Below are 27,283 nucleotides of genomic sequence, written 5' to 3'. Positions count from 1 at the left end.
AATTTCTTCAAGTTAACACAGTGAAAAATGATTTTTGCATGTTGAACGTACAGTGACAAATATAACATGCATATACTGGACAATCACACGCAACCTTTTGTTTATCTATATTTAAATAAATTTATTTATTGTACTTTTTATGTTTAGGTTGCAAAGTGTAATTTAACTAAAGAGGAAAAAGAATTTCTAGAGATGTTACACGTGGATGTAGAGGAAGATGATGACGACAACAATAACCTGACATTAAACATGTTAAATGAAAACTTAAAATCAGTGAAAATTAATGGAATTACTGATGCAGAACCCGGGGTTATTAATCAGGTATTAAAATAGTTGCTTGTTTATATAAAATAAATTAAAAATAATGGAACTTGTAAAACAAAATATTTCACTAATGTGGGTTGTCAATTGCTCACAAGTTGTAAATAAAAAAATGTAATGAAATTACAATATTATTTTTATATATATCTATTACTTGTTAGCTAATATTGTACCAGTGTATTATAAAGATTTCACATGAAAAATATCTTTGTAGAAAAACAATGAAGACCAGCAGTCTGAGATGATAGATAATACAATAACCACTGATTCTGCTACAATTGGTGCATCAAGTACAAATTCTGAGGTGAATGCGAAAACCTTGTTCTATATAAAAGCGCTTTAATGATATAAATATTTCTATTAAACAACAAATTAAAACATTGTATAACGTAAATTTGTATGTTTAAAATAGGTTAAAATTCCTTTTTGTTATAATACTTGATTTATAAAACATTTTAATTGCATATTTATAGATTAACAGTGAAAGTGTGCATAAAAAAGCTCAAGAAATTGCCAGTATGGATGCAGAAAATGATTATCAGGAATTTGTTGAGTCGTTGTGGAACACAAGAATTACCAACATGATCAATGAAAGTGAATCGGTATGATACATAACTGTTTATTTTAATTGTTTTTACATTGAGTCATTTCATATAATTGTAATTTAATTGTAATAAGGTTAAAAAAAATGTAATGGAAGATAAAGTACTTGGAATTTGTGTACATAGTACTTGTTTGAGAATGATTATTTGTTTTCTTTACATTTCAGGTAATAACGAGAAATGAAACTATAACTAGCAATGTGCATTATGTCGAGGTAAGTATTGCTAAGATGTTTTGATCACTATTAAACGTTTAGATTGGGTATTTGGATTACATTTGAGTTTTTAATTCTGAAAAAAAGTTCAATTGGTCACAAAATTTTGTAAATTCTATTATACTTTTAAAATTATTACCCTATCTAAAAATACAAACATTTTTGTCGTTTTAGGTAAATAATACCGTACAGACTTCTAACAGTTCGAATGAAATGATACCGTCACAACAGCAGCTCTAAATGTCTCAGCCACTGCAAGATATCACAAATTCACAAATGATGCGCAATACAAGTTTACATCAAGTACGTAAATTTTATAACTTTTAAAAAAGTAGTTCTTAAAAATATAGCCTAAACACTATCAATTTCAATGGCATTTCTAAACGAAATGTATTTCTATTTTACTGCATGGTGTGTGTTAAGGTATTACGAGTAATTATTCAAACACTTTATACAAATGTAAATAACTATTTATTCATGTGTACGTAAATTTTATAACTTTTAAAAAAGTAGCTCTTAAAAATATAGCCTAAACACTATCAATTTCAATGGCATTTCTAAACGAAATGTATTTCTATTTTACTGCATGGTGTGTGTTAAGGTATTACGAGTAATTATTCAAACACTTTATACAAATGTAAATAACTATTTATTCATGTGTACTAAGCGTTGTAAATAAGCAGCTATACTTACTTTATAATTAATTTTGTTTTAAAAAGTTAGAATACAAAAATAAGAAGATGTAGTTGGATATCCAATGAGACAACTCACCACTAAAGACCAAATAATATCGAAGTTTACAACTATTGGTCATCGTACGGTCTTTAGAAATGAGCAAAACCTATACAGCGTTGTCAGTGACGAATGGGACATTAGTATGTATCCGGAGGAGTTGTTCCCCAAAAAAGTATCCAAAATTACAGAAATGCAAACCTTTCATCCTGCAGTTAATGAAATTATAGACTTTAAACCAAATACAGCTCTATCAGCGGGAACAAACCTTTTTTCTTTCAGGGTATTAGATGAATGGACTTGTTATAAACATTGAAAATGACGACAGAAAGGGGAAGGTATATACCATAAAAGAGCTTGAAAATGGCAAAATTCATCAAGTTTCAAAATATCTATTTCGTCCAAATTTGATTTAAACAATTATTTTATGAATTCCATGTCATTTAGATGCGTCAAATAAAGTCTACTTTTTACTTTGTAATTGAATTATTTTATAAAATGTTTTTTACAACATGTTTTATCATATAGATATTAGAAGATGTGGTATGAGTGCCAATGAGACAACTATCCATCCAAGTCTTAATTTGTAAAAGTAAAAGTAAAAGTACGTGTGTTAAATAGATTTATATTCGCCAACAAGACAGTAACTTAACAACTAGAGGTGTATTATCATAATATGATTGCCAATGAGACAAGTCTGTGAAAGAGACGAATACTGGTCATCAGGACAGTAACGAAACGACCAGAGATTAGTATCATAATATGATTGCCAATGAGACAATCTCTATCCAAGGCTAAATGTCATTAATTCTAATAACCTATAGGTTACCGTATGGCTAACCCCGCAGATAGTAATCTATAACGACCAAAGGGTATTAAACGACAATTGAAACGGTCTGATTTATATACAAAACAAAAAACAAAAAAATATGTGGTGTTCTTGTTAACGAAACAACTACACACTTAAGACCAAATTTCGTTGCTGTATGCACCTAATTATATTATGACCTTCAACGTGGAGCATTGAATCAGGCTATATAGGACAACACAATACTAGTGTAAAACAATCCAAAAGACGGTATGATTCATAAATAACACAATAAAAGAAAAACTATTATAAACACTTAAAAAACAAAAACCATTGCATTAATCCAATTCCAGTTTCACCATCGGATTAATGGTGTGTTATACCAACGCACTTTAGCGTGTCGTATACCATCGCACTGTATTATGCCATACCATCGCACTTTTGCGTGTCAAATACCATCGCATTTTAGCATGCCAGACCATCGCTCTTTAGCGTGTTATACCATCGCACTTTAGCGTGTCATATACCATCGCACTTTAGCGTGTCATACCATCGCACTTTAGCGTGTCATCTGTTTGCACTCAAAAAAACAAACAACCATCGCACTTTAGCATCTGAAACCATCGCACTTTAGCGTAGACCATCGAACTTTAGCGTGACCATCGCACTTTAGAGTACCATCGCACTTTAGAGTACCATCGCACTTTAGCGTGATCATCGCACTTTAGCGTGACCATCGCACTTTAGCGTGACCATCGCACTTTAGAGTACCATCGCACTTTAGAGTACCATCGCACTTTAGAGTACCATCGCACTTTAGAGTATCATCGCACTTTAGAGTGACCATCGCACTTTAGAGTACCATCGCACTTTAGAGTACCATCTTACTTTAGCGTGACCATCGCATTGTAGAGTACCATCGCACTTTAGAATACCATCTTATTTTAGAGTACCATCGCACTTTAGAGTACCATTGCACTTTAGAGTACCATCTTACTTTAGAGTACCATTTTACTTTAGAGTACCATCTAACTTAAGAGTACCATCGCACTTTAGAGTACCATCGCACTTTAGAGTACCATCGCACTTTAGCGTGTTATCTGTTTGCACTCAAAAAAACAAACAACCATCGCACTTTAGCATCTGACACCATCGCACTTTAGCGTAGACCATCGAACTTTAGCGTGACCATCGCACTTTAGAGTACCATCGCACTTTAGAGTACCATCGCACTTTAGAGTACCATCTTACTTTAGAGTACCATCGCACTTTAGAGTACCATCTTACTTTAGAGTACCATCGCACTTTAGAGTACCATTGCACTTTAGAGTACCATCTTACTTGAGTGTACCATCGCACTTTAGAGTACCATCGCACTTTAGAGTACCATCGCACTTTAGAGTACCATCGCACTTTAGAGTACCATCTTATTTTAGAGTACCATCGCACTTTAGAGTACCATCGCACTTTAGAGTACCATCAACCTTTAGAGTACCATCACACTTTGGAGTACCATCGCACTTGAGAGTACCATCACACTTTAGAGTACCATTGCACTTTAGAGTACCATCACACTTTAGAGTACCATCGTACTTTAGAGTACCATCGCACTTTAGCGTGACCATCGCACTGTAGCGTGACCATCGCACTTTAGCGTGACCATCGCACTTTAGAGTACCATCTAACTTTAGAGTACCATCACACTTTAGAGTACCATCTAACTTTAGAGTACCATCACACTTTAGAGTACCATCTTACTTTAGAGTACCATCTAACTTTAGAGTACCATCGCACTTTAGAGTACCATCGCACTTTAGAGTACCATCTTACTTTAGAGTACCATCGCACTTTAGAGTACCATCTAACTTTAGAGTACCATCACACTTTAGAGTACCATCTAACTTTAGAGTACCATCTTACTTTAGAGTACCATCTTACTTTAGAGTACCATCTTACTTTAGAGTACCATCTTACTTTAGAGTACCATCCCACTTTAGAGTACCATCGCACTTTAGCGTGACCATCGCACTTTAGAGTACCATCTTACTTTAGAGTACCATCGCACTTTAGAGTACCATCGCACTTTAGAGTACCATTGCACTTTAGCGTGACCATCGCACTTTAGAGTACCATCTTACTTTAGAGTACCATCGCACTTTAGAGTACCATCTAACTTTAGAGTACCATCACACTTTAGAGTACCATCTAACTTTAGAGTACCATCTTACTTTAGAGTACCATCTTACTTTAGAGTACCATCCCACTTTAGAGTACCATCGCACTTTAGCGTGACCATCGCACTTTAGAGTACCATCTTACTTTAGAGTACCATCTTACTTTAGAGTACCATCGCACTTTAGAGTACCATTGCACTTTAGCGTGACCATCGCACTTTAGAGTACCATCTTACTTTAGAGTACCATCTTACTTTAGAGTACCATCGCACTTTAGAGTACCATCGCACTTTAGAGTACCATCGCACTTTAGCGTGACCATCGCACTTTAGAGTACCATCTTACTTTAGAGTACCATCGCACTTTAGAGTACCATCGCACTTTAGAGTCCTACACATATATAACTTTTATTGTAACTAAAACGTCACTACATACACTGGCTTAGCGGGAACTTAACCATAAAAATAAAAGAAATTTCAAACAGGGAACGAAAATTCATCCCTTTTGTCAAAAACATTTGTGTAGAGTTGTTTCCGTGTAAAAATGAAAAATCTAAATCTAGAAAAGGACATTTATTGCTTTTTATATTTGATTTATTTAAAGTACGCTCCTTTGGATTTGAAGGAATTATTGTATTCAATAAGAACTCGTAAAAATGTTCAAATATTTGCTTCGATGATATCTGCCTACTCTATTTACAGTTCAAACAGAGAGAACATTAGAGTAGTTAATGCTGTGTTTTAATCGGGCTCAATTTCTTCAAATTCGACATGTAAACAGATGAGATACTACTATGGTACAAAACATATAAGACGGTATAAACTAGAATTATGTATTAGAAAATACTTAGAGTTTCATTGTAAAGTATCAATGTTAACTAAATTCTGTATCGACACACTTAAATCAACAGTTGAAGATGGTTGTAATATACAAAGAGAAAATATAATTTGTTTATGTTGCAATATGAATGTTTTAGAGAACGAATATCAATTTGTGTTATCATTTCAAGCATATAGATCCTTGCGAATAGCATGTTTACCTAATATTTACTATACAAGATTTTTTAGAGCTCTTTGTAAATCTCTGACAGTAAAAATATGCAATTATGTAAAGGCAGCTTAGAAAATAAGATCCTATATATTGTCATAATATTATTGTATACTCCGTTGCTATTGTTCTCTGCTGTCTTTTGTTTGTTTGTCATGTGCTGTATATATCTTCATTTACCATAGCATGTACATGCTTTTTGCAAATAAAGTATTCATCCATCCGTTCATTCAAAACAACTTTTTTTTCCATATCATATTATTAATTACGAAATCATGACCCAATACGCATGCATCTGAATATTTAATAAACGTATATATAGAACATATGTAGAATTAATCAATGAAATTATAGAATGTACACAACAAGCGACAGAATAAAAAAATTAAAAAGCAAATAACTGAACTCCAAGGAAAGTTGAAAACGGAAAGTCCTTTGGCAAATGGCAAGACAAAAAACTCAAACCCATCAAACGACTGGAAAACAACTGTAATATAACTGACTTGGTACATGCATTTCCTCATGTAGAAAATGTTGATTAATAACACATTTTTACTTTTTGTTACACCTTTTTCAAAATTCAGTCAATATACATTGATGACTTGTTTATCCATTATCTTTTATTTCAGTTTTAAAGATCAGACAAAAATAGGGAAGAAAAAGTAATATCACAAAAATACTAAACGCCGAGGAAAATTAAAAAAGGAAAGTCCCTAATCAAATGACAAAATCAAAAGCTCAAACAGATCAGACGAATGGATAACAACTGTCATACTCCTGACTTGGTACAGGCATTTTCTTATGAAGGAAATGGTTGATTTAACCTGGTTTTAAAGCTAGCTTATCCTTTCACTTGTATGACAGTCGCATCAAATTCAATTATATTGACAACGATGTGTGAACAAAACAAACACAATAGGTAAACATGTCACAAATAGGGGTACAACAGCAACACGAACCCCACCAAAAACTGTGGGTGATCTCAGGTGCTCCGGAAGGAACTGTTTTTGTGTTGATTTCTAAAAAAAATCAAGGATATTAGATGTATGTGATGTATATTTGACCTGTTGACACAATTTGTTAGCTTTTCTGTAATTCAATGTTTACGTATTTTGTGTAATTTTTCGTTTCACTATTTTAAATATGTACAAACTTTGAAGTATTTAGAATGACGATAAATTTTCACTTCTGTCCTCGTGCTGTGAAAAAACAATTTTGTAAAACATGTTTCCGTACTCCTAACAACAAAATTATTATATTTTAACTTATTTGTGTATGTTATTCTATTTAAAAACATTTATCCCAGGTTAGAGTTGTCTCTTTGACCATGTTCTCGCATCGTTTTATTTATTAAAATTGTATTTATATTATGTCATAGGTCAAACTTATTCGTTCAGTGTATGTTTAGTTGTTTTTGTTCAAATTTGTTTTTAAACTAGTTAAGCCACTTCCATTGTCTATTTATGTTGTAATGTTACACTACTGTATCAGGTTAGGATGCAGGTTGGCGCCTGTTAAAACGTATAAACACGTTGCATTGGCATGCACCTGTCCTAAGTCTGTTGTTCAGTGGTTGTCGTTTGTTGGTGTGGTTTATAAGTGTTTCTCGTTTCTCGATTTTATATAGATTAGACCGTTGGTTTTCCTGTTTGAATTGTTTAACACTAAACATGTTGGGGCCCTTTATAACTTGCTGTTCGGTGTGAGTCAAGGCTCTGTCTTGAAGGCCGTACTTTGACCTATACATCATTACAAACTTAATCTTATATTCTTGTACGTGTCTATAATAAAACAAATCGCTTCTAATTTTAGAAATTTACCCGTGATAATATAAACGTCACAAAAATACGTCACTTTTTGTGCTGTTGATATATTTGTGGGACGCACAGTTTATAATTCGTATGTGATGTCCTGTTGTGCTGTCGTGGATTCGTGTCCATTGTTATGCTGTGGTTTACATGTTGTAGTGTACTATCATATTATTTATTTACGTGTTTCTTTGTCCTGAGTGTTCTTGCGTTTATTTGTACTGTATTCCTGTCACGTAACGTTGTCATTTTTGCGGTATTTTTTATATTGCCATATAAGCGGACGATTTGGCTAGCCATAAAACCAGGTTCAATTCACCATTTTCTACATCATAAAATGCCTGTACCAAGTCAGGAATATGAAAATTGTTATCCATTCGTTTGATGTGTTTGAGCTGGTTTTTTTGCCATTTGATGGACTTTCCGTTTTTAATTTTCCTCGGAGTTTGGTATTTTTGTTATTTTACTTTATTCTTGTTTACCATTTATACATTTTGACTTGGATAGAGAGTTGTCTTGTTAGCACTCATACATCGTCTTCTTATTTATATGTAGAAACATAAAAAAAATATAACGTATGTTTATGTTGTACTTTTGAAGACTAAAATATTAAGGGAAATTGAGGTCTATTGACTTTATGAAGAGAAACAAAAGAATTCAAATGCTACCTGCTTTTTAATCACTTCAACGGATTTGTTTTCAAGCAATGACATGTCAATATAAAACAAAATTCTGTAAAAGGATTTTCAACATTCGAAATTTCAGTAGAACAAAACATATTTTACGTCGTTTAATTTCTATTACATTCTATACATTGATAGTCCTTTTCACAAATATTTAATTGGTTGAATCTCTAGAGGAATATGTGATTCGTGTCTTTTTTCGTATACAGATGCAGTTCATAGATTAGTTGTGTATCTAAATCTGCCCAATTACGTATACTTTACATTACGCTAATATGTTCTGGTGCTAGATGTATTATTACCTTTATAGAGTGTTTCTTATCACATTGAACAATGTTGAAGCTGTTGATAAGTTGAAAGCATACCTTCCCAAAATATGACGGTTATGGAATATTTGATTTCTCGGATATGTCACAATTGTCGTACTCTCAATACTGTTCTCTTTTTCAAGAGTTACCAGCTTATTTTCACTTAAAATTAGCAGCACCATGATTGTTATACGTGGGGAAGAGGCTGCGGATCGTTTCAGAGCACCTGTTCAACACCGGTTTTTGATCTGGGCCGTGTTGCTAAATCTTTATAAATAAAATGCTGTGGAATGAGTGCAGTTGAGACAAATCTCTATCCAAGTCCCAATGTGTAACAAGTAAACAATTATAGGACAAAGTACGGCCTTCAACACGGAGCCTTGGCTCACACCGAGCAGCAAGCTATAAAGCGCCCCAAAATGACTAGTGTAAAACAATTAAAACAGGAAAACTAAGGTCTAATCTATAAAAAAAAAAAAAAACCAAAAAAAAAACCGAGAAACGAGAAACAGATATGAACCACACCAACAAACGACAACCACTGAACAACAGGCTCCTGACTTAGGACCTTTATTGTTTTAGTGTTGTGTGGACTTTTTTGTCTTTTTCTTTGTTCTTTTTTATTATTGACTGTTGTTTTTGAGTGTTTGGACTTTAACCGTGTCTGTATCAGTTTTAATTCCTTTTTGGCATTACTAGATTTGCTGCCTCATTGATATATGAAACATTGAACTTTGTTATCATTATATATATGTATATATATATATGTATATATTTTTTTTTAAATCAACAAAGCCAATCTTTATCAAAAGTCTATTAATAGTGTCTACCCGAACGTTAAATGACTGTATAACTTGCCATTTTTTTTTCAAGAAAAAAAAAAAACATACGAGGGAAGAGTTCAAATGTTTGAATGTCCGCCAAAAATGTTACATTACGGTAGATTCACTGTATACTGCCTTCTTGCATTGTACAATAGCAGTACACAATCGGTCTAGTTCTTTGCCTAAACCTTCAAATTTTGAGACAGATTTATAATTTATGTGTCACACTGCTTATATGTATAAAGAAACATAATTGGTTTATTGCATTATCAACATTGTTCAAACAAAACCAAATATTTATGTGTTTAGAATCAATTTTTGAAACTTGGCCATTTAAGGGTAGATAACTCTTATAGTAAACATTTAATACTGGAATGATAGTGAAATTACAATTGTATAGTTGTAGCAAGAAAACAAGTTCGGTGACATCATTTTTTCTTTTTATTTTCTTAAAGCATATCATAAAACCTATCTCCTCATATTTTTATTTCGAAATTAAATCTCATATATTTCTTTTTATTCACAAAAATGTGTTTTTTCATGAAAAATCTATACAAATGTGAGCAATTTTGTACGACTTGTAGATTGAAAAATATCACTGTGACCCATTCTTTTTATTATATTTTTGTTTAAAGCATTGAAAAATTTTCATTTTGGCAAAGCATAAAACAATTATATTTTAGGAAATATATACCGTTGATCCACCGTAACAGTTCTAAATCCAAAAACTTCCATTTGAGAAGAGGTACCTTTATTGAAATGAGCATCAGCATATATACATGCAAAAAGGTCAATAGAAATGGTAACAATAAGGATTGCATGAAAACGTAGTACATTGAACTAGGGCACATGTTAACATATACAAGTACTGTTAAACTCAAATTTAAAAACAAAATATTCTTAAAGGTTTAATCCGATCAACATTAAAATGAAATTGAGAATGGAAACGGGGAATGTGTCAAAGAGACAACAACCCGAACATAGAGCAGAAAGCAGCCGAAGGCAACCAATAGGTCTTCAACATTCAACATTGTTTTCTTTTCGTGTAACCAGTAATATATGCCCTAACCTCCGTTTAAAAAAATGGTGACTGTGCAAACACAAGAAGATTAAAAAGAAACAGACTTGACAATGTTATAGCCTAATTCACGTTTGTACCCTTAATGCAGATGTTGCTGTTGATTATCTGTTTTTGGTAAAATACCAATAGCAACCACCGTAAAGGGGACTTTCATCTGATTTTATTATCGTCATTAAGGCAATACATACTAGCAATGGATGGTAACGCCAATGGCTTTTCTCTAGCGATACAAATTAAACTAATCGAAATTTGACAATGCCATGGTTTATCATCATTTTATTATCATATGATGATAACATCTCAATACAAAATTTCTACACACCAAATTGTAATCCACACTGTTTACATGCACAGTAAAGGCATGTAGTATGTATAACATAATGCATTTTTTTCTGTCGTCTTATGATGAAAGCAAGTTAGTTTTACTCAAAAATCCAATCCAACTACTATGTCAACCACGGAAATTTCTTGGATCCTTTTGGACCTGTGAAGATAAAATAACAAAAACATACAATGTCTAATAAATATAAAGTAATAAATTGAAACGTTTTTTGATGCAAATGATTTCTGGTATTCTGTATCATTCATGAATGTTAAATTTGACATTGTACACGTATACTACAACGAAACAGCATACTTAGAAAATAAAAAAAACAAAATACGAACGAAAGTATTCAAAAATATGCGATTGACATTAAATTCATAAATAGACATAATCTACACATATACATATATAATATATATACAAGCCTTAATTGAAAGCAACGATCAAACCTATGATAGCAATGGATAAAAACCGCAATTTTTATACGTGCGCATGCAAAACAAATTTCTTGTTAGAGGGGTCTAAATACAGCACAAACAACATTTTCAAAAAGACCAAAAAAGTGGAAAAAGTATATTTTAACAACACGCATTTGACTAACAGGTCTAACAACAAATGTTCTTAAACCCTGCAGACTGCCATTGGCGATTGCCAAATAAACGGATCACCGATATAATAAATGGATCTTAATTTTAAATTTAATACTAAACAGAAAACAATAAATTTGCGGAAAAGATGATATACCGCAAACAAAAGGTGCAAAGGTTTTTGTACACCATATCCGGATTTCGACAAATAATGCCTCTTCATCGATGTTAGGAATCGAAACGGTAATTATAAAGCACCTTAATTTAGGATGGACTCTTGAATGTATATTACATACAGCGATCTTCCCTTTTTTTAATGGACACTGCATTACGTATCAGTTTTAAAGTAATGGTATGAAAACTTTTTTTTTGTCATGCACACAAATAAATAGAAAATTAGTCATGAACAAGCAATCACTTAAAAAGTATCAGTACCAGCTAATATGTACTGTTAATACTAAACATTTTAAAAACATGTTAGTAAATTAAGTATGACCAATAATACCGAACTCTCAAGTAATTTCAAGAGGGAGAAACCTATCAAACTTGACAAAATCAAACATTAGTCTTTATTAGCCAACAGAAACGAACTTTTATATTTTTTACTCTGAACAGACATTTTCAAAAGAACACGATGGGTTGAACAAAGTCTTAACAACACAATCAAACTCCAAGATCAATTTAAAAAGGGGGAAGTCTAAACCTTATACTGCATTTTTATATATTTGAGAAACTTTGCATATCATGTATTTCATTTTTTGAAGAAACAAAAAATGAAAAGAAAAATCGACTTATAGTTTACGCACATCTGAGTAAATATAAAATGATAAGCTCAAATTCACCAGTCCTGTCACCGTTCAAATTTAACCCAAACGAACGAAGTGGGTAAATGCAGTCGATATATAACAAATCTGCCTCTTTTTGCACATAAACAGTCAATAAGTTCGATGTAAGGCATGCTATACATGTATATACGTAAAATACATCTTTATGTACACATGTGTTAATTTAAATATCTTCTTACGATTAAAGCAACTATTCGGACTTTCATCCTCTCTGTTTTCGCATTCGGGTTGGTTGTTGCAGAACCAACTATCATATATGCAATTTGGGTCATTTGCGGAACACCTAGACATTCCAGTAGGGCAAGCTCTGTCTGTAAAAATAGCGTATATATTTTAATATACCATACACATAAGTCATGCAATTGCAGTAATTACAAAAACATTTATGGATAACGGGAGACGTAAACATCGTGCATGACCGGGAGTTGAAATTATTCCTCAGTTAAGGACCTAAATATCGTCCACAGTAAATTATCAATTGGAATGAGTGTTGTAACATCATCCGCGATTCACTCCTTATTTACTGGACGAAATGGATAAAACAAGAAAAATCTGACGTAAAGTCCTTAGATTCGTTTTGTTTATTTCAGTCATGAACGTAGTTATATTCAACATAAAGAACGTGTTACTCCTAAAAACAATAATAATAGCCCGATTCCTGGTATCAAATATAAGCTAAAAGAACTTGTCAGTATCTGCTACATATAGTAGTCCTTTGTTAACTTATGCATCATTGTCATTTTACTTGCTTTCTTCTGTTACCTATTCTAACATCAGACTCGGACCTCTTTCAAACTGAGTTTTACTGTGCGAATTGCTGTTTTCTTTTATTCTACATTGGCTAGAGGTATAAGGGACAGGTTCAGATCTACCGAAACATGTTTGGCCCTGTCATATTTTTGAGACTGTCCAAGTCAGGAATCTCTGGCCTTTGTTAGTCTTGTATGTTTTTTTTGTTTTTTTTTTTAATTATTAGTTCATTTTTGTTTGTTTCGGAGTTTAGTGACGTCCATTTTTGCTGAACCAGTACTCATTTTTGTCGAGGGACCAGCTTTTAAAGACCCATTGGTGGCCTGGGGCCTGTTTTCTGATCTTTGATCAAATTGTTGTCTCTTTGACATATTCCCCGTTTCCATTCTCAATTTTATTGTTTGGTGCTGTTTTAATACTAGGACAAATAGAACATAATACAAGTCTTTATCTTATAGTTGTGTCTAAAATTATATACTCATTACACGATCCCCTCCTCACTTGTAATCAACTCGGTAATGTTTGTTCTTCGTAATAAATATCTATATTTTCTATAACCGCCAATGCAAAACATTAGTACATGAATACAATAACATTATAAAACCAGAAAATATACCATGAACGACCTTAACATACACATGGAAATAACACTGGTAAAAAGAAAACATACAGAAAACAAAAAGTATAACGTAAAATAACAAAAATACCAAATTCCAATGAAAAATCAGAACGGAAAATTCTTTATCAAAAGGCAAAATCAAAAGTTAAAACAAATCAACCAAATGGAAAGCGGTTGTAATTTCCCTGACCTGCGTTTCATATTGTAGACAACGGATAGTTGAATAGAAGTATATTATATTGAGAACGATGTGTTAGCAAAACAAACAGAAATAATAGGTAAAAGAGTCACAAATTGAGGCACAGCAGTCAATTATTGTAATTCAATCTTAATCACATTAAAATTAAATAACTATTTCAACAAAGAAACACAAAACGGTAAATATATATATATACACTCGGTAGACAAAGTACCCTAGCATAAATGAAAGATAACTATACAAAAATTTCCATTTCACAATAACACAATGGCTTGATGTTTAAATACAAGACAATAGTATATTATATTGGACTATATTAGAATATATACAAAGATCAATAAAACGGTCACAATAACACGTTATCAAGATGATAAACAACGTCAGTACCTATAATCTATACTTCAAGATCACAGAATATATACAAAGATAAATAAAAAGTTCACTATAACACGTTATCAAGATGATGACAAGCGTCAGTACCTATAATCTATACTTCAAGACCACAGAATATATACAAAGATAAATAAAAAAAAATCACTATAACACGTTATCAAGATGATGAACAAAGTCAGTACCTATAATCTAAACTTCAAGACCATCATATATTATTGGTGAATTTGATATAAAATATGTATCAACTAGGTCTTGGAATCCATCGATGATTTTTTTCTTTCAAAAGGACGCAACATTCTTTGAAATTACCCTGGTTCATCAACTATTTGCTTAGACACTAATGACGTTTTATAAAATATAACTAGCAGCTGCAATCTCTTGAATACGGAATGGGTTGGGAAACTTATATCCCATATAAAGGTAAAGTTGGTATATTGTTTCTAAGTATATAAGATTTATAAACCAAGAGGACAGACACTATATACATAACACATAGCTGAGAGGGTGATAGAGCAGATTGTTACCCCGAGAAAACATTGTCATGACAATGTCTTTTCGAGGGGTAACAATCTACTCTATCACCCTCTCAGGTATGTGTTATTCAATCAAGTATACTGAATGTTCTGTTATTACTGTCTATTAAATTTCAAATTCAAATTAATAAACTATGTCGTCTTACAACAATCATCCGTATTTATTAAAGCGCACACTTGAGCAAGCGTCTCCGTGAAGGGTAGTATAGTATTTGCCATGGGATAGAGTAAATTGTCTCTCTCGTATTAACCAATCAAAATCTGGCATTTTGACATGAAATATAATAAAAGCATTTGCGTAATTGGTATATGTGCACAGTGTCTTTGCTCAATATCTATTTCTGTAAGTCTTCCGACACACACGTTCCAATGTTCAATGTTTTATAAAACCGTATTGCTAACATCTTGTCAAAATATGATAAAACGGCATAGACAATTAAAAATAACCATCAAAGACAACAGGCTTAAAATGTGTAAAAATTATTAGTACTGCATACTAAAACTAGCATTTATTTTTGAAATGATAAAATATCTTTAATTACCTTTTGTACAAATCTCTGGGCTTTCATCCGATTTATCCTTGCAGTCAGGATATTTACTACAAAACTGTATTTCATAAATACACTGAACCTTATCTTCACATTTCACCATTCCAACTGGACAGATACGATCTTTAAAAAAGATGCAAAGAAGTAAGAATAAGTGTATGTATCTTAAACCCTTTGACTGATGTCCCATTACAGTTTAACATATGTACAAACTTTATTATATATGATAATACTGTAAATAATGACTTTGTAAATATGTGCTGTTTGAGGAATACTTATCCGAATATTAATGTAGGTCTAACGTACATGTATATGATTCATGAACTATGTGCTTAATATTTTGTTTAACAATTTAATTATTTCTAAAACTTATAATCATTTGATCTTTACTTTAAACAATAATGCATGGTCAGTTTTACACGAGTATTTATTTATTTATTTTGTTCAACATTATAATTTTATTCATCAAATATTGCTTGATACAAAAACCATCAAGATTCCAAGCTTCTCTTGACGTACTCTGTTAAACTCCACTGAATACCCAGGGAATAATAAGCTGATTAGATTTATTGACATATACATTTTGTTTATATACATTTAACACTAGAATAACAATACTAGAAAATTATTCATTGATTATGTTTCTTTTGATTGTTAGTATTTATTGTGGTTTCTTTTGATTGTTAGTATTTATTGTGTGTTTATATCAACATTTCAACATGCAACCACTTGTGATAGTACATTTTGTTTGAGGTAGTGTACGTAAAGCAAGGAAATAATCTTATAACAACATGTTTAAAAAATGATTTCTATTCTCTAAATGTCTATAAATGCTTAAATCGAAGACAACTTAAATATATGCTTGGCAACACAACACACACTATATTATGAAAACATATGTAATGGAAATTAATCTGTGAATTATTTGATAAATGAAAAAAAGTTATCTTAGGTTTTTTTGAACATCGAAAGTCATTTTCATTCCTTGAACCTTTCGGCTATCATTTGTTTTATTGATATAATATCAATCATTGATTAATTCGATTCAAATAAACATACTCTCTACACATAAGTCTGGATTCTCGTCTGAACTATCTGCACAATCTGCAACACCATCACATGTCTTGAAATTGAGCACACATTGGTATCCATTATCACATTTCGACATAATGTCACCACAGCTGCGTGCTGCAATTGAACAACAACATGAACATTCCATGTACTCATTTTTAATTTGTCAATGTGCAGTTAACATAAGATAAGGATGATGTTTTTTTGTTTCATCTTTAAATATATGTTTCAGGCATACATACAAAAAGACATATCTGAAAGATGCGAACCGAGAAAGAGGGATAGAAAATACCAAGGGGTATTTAAACTCACAAGTCGAAGACAAACTGAAAAAGAAATAAAAAAAAAGAAAAAATTACCAAAGACAAACAATAGTCTATAAAAACAAAACATGGAAAACTTAAAAATCAGAAACCCCACTAAAATCTGGGTTATATCCTAGGAACTTCGGAATGATAAGCCGATGTAAAGAAAAAAAATGTACCTCAGACACTTTGTTTACAACAGAATCATTCACGCAACTAGCATAATAAAAAAAAAACAGGCCGTAGATGACCAAGCATTACCCTTGTTTTTTTTCCAAAATACACCTAACATACTCTATTTTATTAGATTATTTTAAACCTCTTACATTTTCGATTTTAATGAATCTGAACATCGCTGTCTCAAATTAAAATGTGAAACCAAAAACTGCAAGACCTGTACAATCTAAATAACAGATGCTCAATTCACTAGCAATTTAACTAAGAAATCTTATTTTACCAGAAGCTCCGATGATTTGAATTGTAAATCAACAAATCTCGTCTACGGATTAGAGTGTTACCTTCACGGATTGGTATATGTCGGGCAAACGAAATGGAGGCTTAACAAACCTACGTGCGGCCACTGATCAGAAATCAACAAAAATTCAAAAAGTAAAATAACAAAAATACCAAACTCCGAGGAAAATTCTAAACGAAAGTCCATAAGCAAATGGCAAAATCAAAAGCTAAAACACATCAAACGAATGGATAACAACTGTCATTTGCAACACTTAGTACAGTGTAATTGTTAACCAACATTTCAATCATCCTAATCATTCAATTCTTTCTATGCAATTATCACTAACAATCCTCATCTTGCAACTCCTCTCAGTGGACAAAAAGAAGACTACTAGATTCGACAATTGGGAACTGCAGTAAAGTTATTTTATCTAGTCCTTCCTGTAGCTCGGTGAATGTGATGAACATTTTCAACTCTACTTCTCGACCTATACGCAGTCATGGTGATCGTCAGGTTTGCTATCTAAAGTGGCTATCATTCGATGATAGTTTTCAAGATAAGACAAAACATAGGTAAAAATGGCGATTTTAGAGAAATTAAATGGTTGTTAAAGATATCTGATACAATGAATTAAGTGCAGTAAAAAAAAAACAATATACTAGGAAGATTGATTCTGTAATAAGTGTACAACCATCATTCGGATCCGATTACAAAGAACATCAAAGAAATTAGAACATACAGGATGTTTTTTTTAAAAAGAAAATAGTTCCTACGCATACCTGTACTTACTTTGTTTAAAAATAAAACATTTAGGTAGCTTTGATATCAAATAAAAGCTCAAGGGTTAGAGATACATGAAGAACATTTGTTGAAAGCTCTTGAATAAAGAAATAAATGTATGAAATGATGAAATGATATTTGGTCTTTTGCTAAGATCAGAAGTACATGTTTCTATACTTCCCAACACTCGGAAATCACTGCGATTTTCAGTACAAGTCAGAAAATTGTTCGTTTATTATAAAATGACTGCCACTTTATTTGAACTTCAGACAAAATTGCAATTTGGCTATGAATTAGTGATTTTATTCCAGACAGGAAATACATACATTCCTACTCACATCATATTAGTTACTTATTTATCTGTTTTATTATCTTCAGTAGGAAATGGAATATAAGTGAATGTCTGGTAATTGGCATAGCTCTTTTCTGTCAACCGTGAAATGTGAAGTAGTCCTGCATTTAACCCTGCTACTTGTAACGATTGAAAATACTCATCTTTATAAAAAAAAAGTTAATTAATGAATTACTTTTACAAAATTGTTGTTCATCTTCTGATTCGCCATCACACATCTGTTCCCCAGAACAAATCATTGACTGATGTACACATTGATGACCATTAGGACACTTTTCAAAGTACACGGGGCATTCGTAAGCTACAATATCAAGAAATAAATAACTGTTCGATAAATTACTAATTTTTGGACATAAACACAGTTTCAAAAGACATGCATTTCAGATTCGCACGAAGTGACAGGTAACAGAATCATTTTACACACTTTAGTGTGAATAAAACAAATATATTCAATTAATGCAAATCGATCCGTTATATCAATTATGTGTATACTGCCTGCGAATGTGTCTAGCGAATGTATTTATTTAAAATGAGGGCTATATATCACTCATTTAGATAAAAAATGCAATATTGTTTTATTCCGGATTTGAAAATCCAGGAGTCTTGAGCACCGAAATGTATTTTTATTTGTTAACTGTGCACTCAAATGAGTCGTTTAATATTCGAGAATTTTCAAACATAATTCTGTAGCGGTTATACACATAGTAACAATATAAGAAGCTTAATCACGTGCTAGGGTTATAGCTGTTTAGCGTCAATTTGTTTAAAGAAATATGTTCTCTCTTGTTTTCATTTCATTTTGTTTTATGTCCTATTCACCAAACTTGATCGCAATGTTGTTTACACATCTACATGACTGATATGGTTTATATGCCAAAGAGTCAGCTTAGGATCAACACAACAAACCAAACAAAATACAGTTACAATCAGTCAGTACATACTATAGTTGAACGTTGATATTAAAGATAGCATAAATGTTATTATTACTCAAACTGCATAAAATTTGTTTTTCTCTTACTTAAAAAAAAAGAACAAAAAAACCAAAAAATGAATAAGATAAAATAATCAATAGAAAGGATGTATTTTAAAAGCTTGAATTCTGCGACAATATTTATTTTTCTTTTTTTTTTTGCCGTGGTATATTTTCATAAACACTGACACAGCATATAAAATAAACTGCGTTTCTTTTTCTGTTTCTGGAATTTTTTGAGATGCAAATTGTCCCTGTTTACTTTATCGGGACCTTTGTTGGCAAAGGATACGTTTTCGAAGGAACATTTTCTCCTTTTCATCTTTTTCAATAAGAACCAGTCTGAAACGTTTCATAACATATAACGTTGATTATTACATTTAACCATTTTAAATAATTCACAAATTTATACCTGAACAATGATCTGTATCATTATCGGAACCATCTTTACACTCTGAACCCAAACCAAGAAAATTTCCAGTACACATGGAAAAAGCACGAATACACTGCAGCCCGTCTTTGCATTTTACAAATCCGACAGGACACTCATAATCTACAGAGAAAAGCAGATTTAATGTTACAAAAATATTACATTTTATGGCAATACTATAAGTTATATGGTTTGCTACTGACCCCGTACGGATCCATAGAGGGTTAGTAAACGCCATAGGGATGGAGCCGAAGTGTTTCAAACACTTTTTCTTTATCTTATAATATGGATTTAGGCAACTATATGTAATTTTTCGTCAATTTTTGTCAGAGTAAAAGCAAGGATAAGGATTTAAAAGTCTGTTGTCATCTTGATAGTAAATTATCGTTAACTGTATTTGTTTTTTGATCGGTGGTAGGTCGTACTCCATAAGCACAGAGAATATTGAATGTGTAGTCAAAATTAAGCCACATATTTATAAAGTTCATGTTTAGTTGCGGGACAATTTACTCAAAATTACCTACCGTGCATTCAAACATGAGCCCTAGCGTTTATATACGAAACTTTCAAATTGAATGAAAACAAATATCTTGCGTTCGGAGCTATTTACCTACACCAGGAACGTTCAATTGAAACCATTTCAAAGACCAGGATGTATTAATTCAAAGAAACATGAGAGCTATATGAGTAATAGGGACCTAAAGAAAAACCATGTTTATGTAAAGTAAAATTTATCTGAGCATGCTGAGGGAGTAAGAACCTTAGTTTCTAGATAGTTTCTGTATTTATCACCGGGAAATGGTTGGAAAATGTATCGTACTCATTTCGATACCGAAACATTTGACTTCTTTGGAAAATCCGTAGTCAAATGGCAAAATAAAAAGCTCAAACACATCTAACAAATGGATAACAACTGTCATATTTCTGACTTGGTAAAGGCAGTTTATAATATAGAAATCATATGACTAGAGTGTTGTTCAACCTGTCGTTGAATTCAATGCGGTGTTAAAAATGCTAAACCTGTCGTAAAATTAAATCCATGAAGGTGTATTAATTTTTAATTATATGAGTAAAACATCCAATATGGCTGTTGTAGTAATTAAAAAATTGGTTTAGACTCGAAAAGTGAGACATTTTAGAGGTATTTATCCCCTATTGGATTTGAGCAATGATCAGCTCTGAATGCGTTTTAGATTTGAAAGAAACACAATAAATTTGGTAGTAGTTGAGTTGAAACATACATTGAAAAGGGATTAGACGAGGCAAGGCGATTGATCGGAGAGGTTCATACAACGTAAATCTGATAACAGAAAGAAATTGCACATTTTGGCAGGTTGTATGCTATCGCTTTCTGAGCATTTCTGATTGTAAACATGGACTCATTGTTGTTCGGTATAATTCAACAAATTATGGCGAACCAGTTTGTTTTTAATAAGAAATCTTTCTACAGCATAAATGTACAGGTCATAAGTGATTTCCAAAGCAAGTTTACTAATTTTCCCGTTTTTCGAAGTTCAAATATATGAACAATTTATAACGCCCTTGACCTCACTGCTAACACTGGTACATTCTAATGGGAAAATTCAGCCCACAGATACTCCGGATCGTACGATGATAATATTTTTGCGTAGTTTTTTTTTTATCATATAGTTATTTTCATTTAGTAAAAACTATGAGCCAAAGATGGATACAATGAGAGCTCTCTACCAGCAGGCTTAACATATTGATAAGGACAATTTACTTTTGTATATTTTATGTCAGTGGTTAAGTATAATTTATAGTGAACAAAAAGTCTCATATTTCTCAGCTGACACGATATACAAAGACAAGAACCTGTTACTCAGAATATGGGAAACCTAAGGTCAGACAGACAGGGATTTTTCAACAAAAGTCGTATAACTCCGTGTGGTTATAGGTAGGAGGCCTATTACTAGTATCTTCATGAAACACAAAACTTTCCAATCATTCATATCGCCAATATATTTTTGATTTTAAAACACTGAACACTACTTCTCCAATGTCTCCGGTAACGCAAACAAGGTCTACGTAAGACATGATAAATATAAATTGCATAAAGAGCATGCAGCATCCCTATAGTATTTACATGTAGTATTCAATATATAAATTTCACCATGTAATATTCTACCGTTATGTGAGAAGTAATCGTTACAGTTGAGATAAAACTTGATAAACACTCAAAATTAACCGTCAAACCCCAGCCGGATCAAACCAAAGACTTTGAAATTGGTATTTGGTGAGATTCAGCTAATCACGCGATATTGATGGATAAGGGGATAGGCTAGTCGGCTCATAGTCATACTAATGGGTCTGAGGAGAGTGATATGTCTTTCTGCGCACTGTTACCTTGTGTACCTCATGCAAGTCAAAAATCAGGCTCAGGCAGTCAGTCTGGTACACATTAGGGTTAATATTCATATTGCATTAACATGTTCTAGTCTTAAATAGTATCTCATCTGAACATTATTCATTCATCCATCTTCATCATCATGAGACAAACAACCCATGAAGATACACGATGTATTCCTTTGATATTGTTTTAATTCTTTGTTTGAAAGCTGAAGGCAGGGTATGCATCTTTTAGTCGTCAAAGTTCAACTTTCCAGTCTTAGTAGCCACCAATGTATGGTATTGTTACAGTTCTAAATTTATTTCATCATTCGTTATAATTATCTAAAACTTGGCATGCCATATTTGATAGAAATGCAGACGTGAAAAAAAGCAATCCTCAGCCATGTCAGCAAAGCGTCAACGGAGATTATAGTTCACGGATGTTATAATGCGACGATTTCATCAATTATCAAAACCAAAATACGTGGAATCTGTATCGAGTTGCACTAAATTAACAACAGAAAATACAGGTTTTTGAAGGACCCATTATAATGTTGATGTATATATATATATATATATATATATATATATATATATATATACTAAACAAAGACTTCAAATTATCTGCTATCAAAAACACTCAAATTCCTTGAAAGATAAAACATGTAAAATGTATGCAACGGAGAGGCGAAGGATACCAAAGAGACATTTAAACTCACCAGTCGAAAATTAACAGACAATGCCATTGCTAAAAAAGAAAATACAAACAATAGTGCAAAAAGCAAAACATAGAAAACTAAAGACTTGGCAACAAAAACCCCACCAAACACATGTATTCCGGAAGGGTAATTAGATGCTGCTCCAAATGTGGCGCCCGTCGTGTTGCGCATGTTAGTACAAACCTGGTGACAAGTCTAATAAGGTAGGCCACATTCAGGGAAAAGGGGGACCGGATTGTTGTTACGACAATTGAAACATATCCGTTGTCATTTGTTAAACGGATATTCCATAAAGGTCAACCAACTGGTGATGACGTGCGAAAATTTACGAAGGGACGATTTCAACATCACCACTTGGAAATCTTGGTTTAATTGAATCCTTGTGAGCAGCAGCCCTCTATCAAGGATATCATAATAGAAAATACAAGCCTTATAATATGGTCTCAACTGGGTGGTGTATACTCCGTACGCAGGGGCTGCTGGAATGTTGCTTAACAGAAATGGAAATTTCACAATTAGAAAGCTGAAATCATCTCTTTTGTCGTAATATTTTGTTTTCAACCGACCATCATTGTCAATTTCCAGAGGTAAGTGGAGATATGATGCAGACTTTACTTTATCTGTTGTATCCTTTATTTCAAGTTCGATGGAACAGATGCGTTCAACATAGTCACCAAATTTTAAATTATATAGTCAGAGACATCATCTATGTAGCGGAAAGTGAAGTTAAAGAACACTGCTGATTTCTTTTCTTTCTTCCGAAGATGTTGCTGTATGAAGTCAGATTCATATATATAAAGAAACAAGTCAGCAAGACGAGGAGCATAAATGGTTAACGGTTAAAAAGGAGAAGAGAAGGTAACTTAAAGCAGAAAAGGATGTTATAGGCCCTGATTTACAATGCATTGTGTATGTTGTGGGAAACACCTGCTAATTACCCAAAATTAATCATATGATTAAAAATGATTACAGTGCTTAACTTATAAAATTATTAAAATTTGTTAAACAACAAAATTTCATCATTGCATTTCTTATCATGCGATTAACTTTTAACGACTCGTTAAAATTAATCATATGATTAGTTTAACGACAAGTTGAACAACAGACCCCTGATAATAAACATATCAGCAGTGACAAGCAACTGTAGTTATTATTTCATTTAGCAGATTTAAATTCAAGGTAAAAAGAACACCTGAGGGAATCAAATGAACTTAAAATGATCTTATTTGAATACATTTTCCTGCTTTTATTCAAATAATATGAAAAACAGAACGAAGCTTATTTCAATGTCGGTTCGAAGATACTGGAGATTTGTTGTATTCTCCATACATTTATTAGAGACGGCCAGAAAATTGAAATACCTATAAGTATCAGATAAAGAAGACGTACCATTACAGAAACTTGGTAGTATTCTAACTTGTGTTTAAAAAAACACATATGAAATATTTAACATTTCACCAACCACTACCAATGCATACGTCTAATATTTAAGCTTTATATAAGTGATGCTGAACATTTTGTAATAAGTTCAACTTCTAGAGCCGGATATCAAATGAAAATGTTTACAAGTGTTTGTGTGTATGTGTGTATGTTTGTGTGTGTGTGTGTGATCTAGAACGAGGCTAATGTTAACTGTTATCTGTCTATCTATAGACCTATTGTTATATAATTGAAAGCTATTAGAACGTTTTCAGAGGTATCAGAGTTTCACAAGTATCGATAATATTCTAGAATGTTTTAAAAAAGTTTATATATTTATTTTGAGACAATATGTGACACTAAGTTAAACAAACTGAATAGAAGATTTATACCTAATTATGCTATACATTTTAATATGTTAAAACACAATGTTGACTGTTTGCTTCCAATTTTTGACATTTTTATCTATTATGTCTGTTTGATTTTAGTACATTGTTGTCAATATAATGGAACTTTAAGCGACTGTAATACAAGTGAGCTAGCTATAAAACAAGTTTTCATCCACTATTTTCTACATAAGGAAATGCGTGTACCAAATCAGGAATATGACAGATATTCTATTCGTTTGATGTATTTGAGCTTTTGATGTTGACTTTTGATAAGGGACTTTCCGTTTTGAATATTCCTTGGAGCTCGGTATTTTTGTTGTTTTACTTTTTTATAAGTTTTATATGTTTACATTTTTTCCCACTAATGAGTTATTGTTCAGTTATTTAGATTTTGTAGCACGGTTTGCAAACACAGCACCTTATAATCAGGATAACTAAGATGCATATTTACGTAAGCACATATCTGGTTCTTCGTCTTCTCCTGTTGAACACTCATCACGTCCATCACACCACCGTTCTTCATTAATACAACGGTAATCATCATTACACTTTCTAGAACCATAAGCACATTCTCTTGCTGAAAGAAATGATTCAATCAGGGTACAAAATTAAGAATATAGAGCTACAAATTTCAGCGGTATAGTATTTGTTATTTAATGACACATAGAAACAAGGTATCGTAATTGTACTAACTGAGAGAATAATTTCATGTAATTATTTATACTTTACTATAACGAACTGCAATGACAATTGTCTCACATTTTGAATGTTGTTTATAGCGCCAAATTTAGTCTGCGACCATTCTTCGTACGTTTTGTCATTGATTGCAATCATTTACATGATCCATTAACGCCTTGTGAACAATGATCATGCCCGTTACACTTCCTATGATAGGGGATGGTTGATACAAATTACTTTCTAAACTTTAACCGGTCTATATTCATTAATGGAAAACAGGATTAATCATACACAGTTTTTATTCAATTGATATTCGAATGTCATGATTGGTTGCAAAACTGCGACCTTCGGCACATATTTGACCATTTGTTCTTACACCGTCAAAACATTCGAAAATATTCACGAACCTTTGTTAACTTGAATGCATACTTAGGAGATATAAACATTAAACAGGGAATTAAAGAGGTATAATGGGCAAAGTATTAAAACAGTTATTAAAATTGAAAAAAATAAAAACGCTTGACATGAATGTTTTGAATGAGATTTTTGCTTGCAGTCTTTCTATAGAAAATTGAAACATTCTTACAATGGTTCTTTAACATGCACTGAGTCACTTATTACCGGCGGGGGCCTCGGTGGCCGAGTGGTCTAAGTAGTTACTACTGTAATCACTAGCCAGTCAACACTGAGGTTGTGAGTTCGAACACCGTTCGTGCGGGTGCACTCGACTCCAATCTTAATTGATTATGATTGTCAGTTTTCCTATCGAAGGTCGGTGGTTTTCTCCGGGCACACCGGCTTCCTCCACCAATAAAAACTGGCCGCCACGAAATAGCCCAAAAGCGGTGCTTAATAGTGGCGTTAAACACCAAAAATATAAATCAAATCAAACTTATTACCGGCATAAAATTCAACCTTCATAATCCGATCAAACGAACCTTGTATTTCTCAACCTCAAAAAGGACCTATATCAATGTTGATGTGTAAAATATTTTGCAATAAGGATTTAGTATATTGAAATAAGTTCAAGAGAAAACTGCATATTTCTTAGTGTAATATATCTGAGAGTATGAGAATATGGACATAAAGTAAAAGGATCCATCGTCAAATACGGATACGATCAGAAATACCTCTTTGTGTCTGAAACATTTATGCTTTTACATGTTTAACTAATGAAAAGAATCCTACAGTAACCACCCAACTGCAACTTTTTACAAAAATTTATTAACACACGCCTTTTATCTTTTATCAAGAATTATATTGCACTGCACGCAGAGGGATTTTCATTGTTGCATACAAAATATAGTATGTAACAAAATGTCTAACGATTGATTCCGCAAATATGACTTAAATTGACAAACCGAAACTATGAAAATGGGGGTATTAAAGACCAACAATTTGTTTCGGGTGATAGGGGATAAACTTCTTGTTGAATATACTTCTTTTATTGATTCCTCCTATGTTATGATGAGTGTTTACCTTTGCATTTTACTTTATCTTCGTCACTACCATCACGACAATCTCCATGGCCGTCACAAATATTGTCTATACGTACACATTCTATTCCATCCGCACATTTAACTCTACCACTTGGACATTGGTATTCTAGAAAACAACAACTAGAACATTCCATCCGATTTATAATCGGTATGTCTTGTCGAATATCTTTCACATTTATTTGAACTATGTCTATGACATCCATAACTTGAAGATGGTTCTAATTCAGTCTTCTGTCCAGTTTGGATGTGATTGATAATACTCTTACAATGTTTAACTTACCAAGTCAATAAGTTTATTTTCTATAGCAATATACCTTTCTTTATCATATGTTCAACGTTTTTAACAGTGGTGCGTGGCGCTCTTCCTCAAATCTTTATGGTGTAATCATTGATAATAAATAACTATATGACAGGAATGAAGTTGTATACAATATATCAATTTAAAAATTTTTAGGAAATTATT

The 27,283-nt window shown here is 32.4% G+C and overlaps 1 protein-coding gene across 16 annotated transcripts in view; it reads right to left on the bottom strand.

The window, feature by feature from the left end:
- Positions 1-27,283, bottom strand: part of LOC127708932 (low-density lipoprotein receptor-related protein 2-like) — a 423,265-nt gene that overhangs the window by 135,285 nt on the left and 260,697 nt on the right. For 7 of the 16 annotated variants that reach the window (XM_052214126.1, XM_052214133.1, XM_052214132.1 and 4 more), the window contains 7 exons: positions 25,095-25,220; positions 19,750-19,890; positions 18,543-18,668; positions 16,462-16,590; positions 15,397-15,525; positions 12,540-12,671; positions 10,865-11,087 (listed from right to left, as the gene is read on the bottom strand). The exons of 2 other annotated variants lie outside the window; for them this stretch is intronic. In XM_052214126.1, coding sequence (XP_052070086.1) covers positions 11,050-11,087; positions 12,540-12,671; positions 15,397-15,525; positions 16,462-16,590; positions 18,543-18,668; positions 19,750-19,890; positions 25,095-25,220 — 821 coding nt within the window. In that variant the 3' untranslated portion in view covers positions 10,865-11,049. Of the gene's footprint in view, positions 1-10,864; positions 11,088-12,539; positions 12,672-15,396; positions 15,526-16,461; positions 16,591-18,542; positions 18,669-19,749; positions 19,891-25,094; positions 25,221-27,283 lie in introns of those variants that run through there. 7 more of the 16 variants (XM_052214122.1, XM_052214123.1, XM_052214125.1 and 4 more) reach the window with 5 other exon arrangements.

The sequence above is a fragment of the Mytilus californianus genome, unplaced genomic scaffold (assembly GCF_021869535.1).
Source record: "Mytilus californianus isolate M0D057914Y unplaced genomic scaffold, xbMytCali1.0.p SCAF_7, whole genome shotgun sequence".
Lineage (NCBI taxonomy): Eukaryota > Metazoa > Mollusca > Bivalvia > Mytilida > Mytilidae > Mytilus > Mytilus californianus.
This window is presented reverse-complemented; position numbering and strand designations above follow the sequence as displayed.